The sequence below is a fragment of the Nicotiana tomentosiformis genome, chromosome 5 (assembly GCF_000390325.3).
Source record: "Nicotiana tomentosiformis chromosome 5, ASM39032v3, whole genome shotgun sequence".
Taxonomy (NCBI): Eukaryota; Viridiplantae; Streptophyta; class Magnoliopsida; order Solanales; family Solanaceae; genus Nicotiana; species Nicotiana tomentosiformis.
Window position 1 is genome coordinate 104,680,173 of NC_090816.1, and position 1,682 is coordinate 104,681,854.

Below are 1,682 nucleotides of genomic sequence, written 5' to 3' on the forward strand. Positions count from 1 at the left end.
CAAATAGGTGAAAGAAAATTCTTTGTTCAAGAACCCCGTAGTTGTTCTCATATTGTTGACCCAACATATATGACTTTTACCTTATATCTATTAGGTAAAGTTATTAGGAAAGGTGGGGTTAAAGGTTTGAGGTTGTGAAGAATGTGTTTGTATAGGGTCATGTGGTTTATAGTACCAGAGTCAATGATCTAAGGATTTATACCTAATTTTGATACTACAGATACATGAAATGCAGCAGAATGAACCTCAGGGCGGTTTTACACATGTGCAAAATTGGCAAATCCTGTGTTGTCAACACCAATGCTTTCAGGATAGGAGATAGGAGAAGTGTGGACTTAATGGAGCAAAGTCATAAGATGTTGATACTGTTCCTTGGTAAATCCATGACCAGCAATATCAGAAGGAGTGGGATGGAGAAAGCCAAAACTTGGATCAGAACTCTCAGACTGAACACAAGCTACAAATTTCCTACTTTTTGTAAACTTGAAGTCTAAAGGAAAACCATGCAGCCTGTAACATTTATCAATGGTGTGGCCAGAATTTTTACAGTATTTGCATGTCACACTACAAGATGGACCAAAAGTTTTCTTTGAATCAAACTGAACCCTCTGGTTGAAACCCCTATGGTTGTTGATAGGACCAGTTAAAGCAGTAAAAGTGACAGAATTAGTTAAAAAGCTGAGAATTGGAGTAGAAATCTCTTTTTGTTTCTCATCATGCTGAAACATAGAATATGCTTTGCTCAAGGAACGAAGGTATGGCATCACCAGGATATTACTTTTACAGGTGGAGTATGATTCATTTAAATCGCTATGGAACTGATATATCTTCTGCTCCTCAATGAACTTAGGTAATGCTCCAGAAGAACACACTGGTTCAACATAAGTAGTGCTAAGTTCATCAAAGAGACCTCTCAACTTAGTGAAATAGGTTGCAATATCTAAGGATCCTTGAGATGCGACACTAATTTCTCTTTGGATCTGGATATACTTAGAGCCATTTGAAGTACCAAAACTTTCATTACTTTCAATCCACATATCCTTAGTAGTATCAAAGCACATTACACTATTGTTATGTCTCTAGACAATAAATTAGTTATCCATTAAATGACCATGTCATTGCATCGTTCCCAAAATTGATAGTAAGGTAAATCAACGTGTGATTTGGATATCCTACCAGTGATGAAACCTAGCTTATTTTTGGTAGAAAAAGTCATCAACATATATTTACGCCAATTGACAAAATTAGTTCCATCAAAACGGGGGAGACACCAGATGATTTCTCGGATTGTCCGAGTGACGTACATAAAAGGGATGAGAAATAGGGTTAGTGAAATCATCGAAACCCCCAATAATAGAAGATAAACTCACTTTAGGACTACCTATAACGAAACCCTAGATATGCAAAGTTCACTAACAAACCCTATATAGGATAAATTCGAACAATATTTGACAGGAATGGTGTGATTGAAAGAGTTACCATCCTCCTTTGCGACCTTAAAGAGTAAAGGCCTTGAAAATTGTCGAGAAACCCAGCAACTAGTTGTGAGCGACCACCGAACAAGCAAAATACCAACGACTACCGTAAATTGACCCAAACGCGTCAGAGAACCACAACAGAAAATTGTAAAGTGTCCACCGAAACCTAGAAATGTGCAGACACCCAGCGAAATCGAATCCAAA

General features: G+C 37.5%; 1 protein-coding gene across 1 annotated transcript; it reads right to left on the bottom strand.

Annotated features, from left to right (window-relative positions):
- Nucleotides 1–335: 335 nt before the first annotated feature.
- Nucleotides 336–1,061, bottom strand: LOC138892930 (uncharacterized). The gene has a single exon (XM_070176687.1). The coding sequence runs from the start codon at nt 1,059–1,061 to the stop codon at nt 336–338; it is 726 nt and encodes a 241-aa protein (XP_070032788.1).
- Nucleotides 1,062–1,682: the final 621 nt, after the last annotated feature.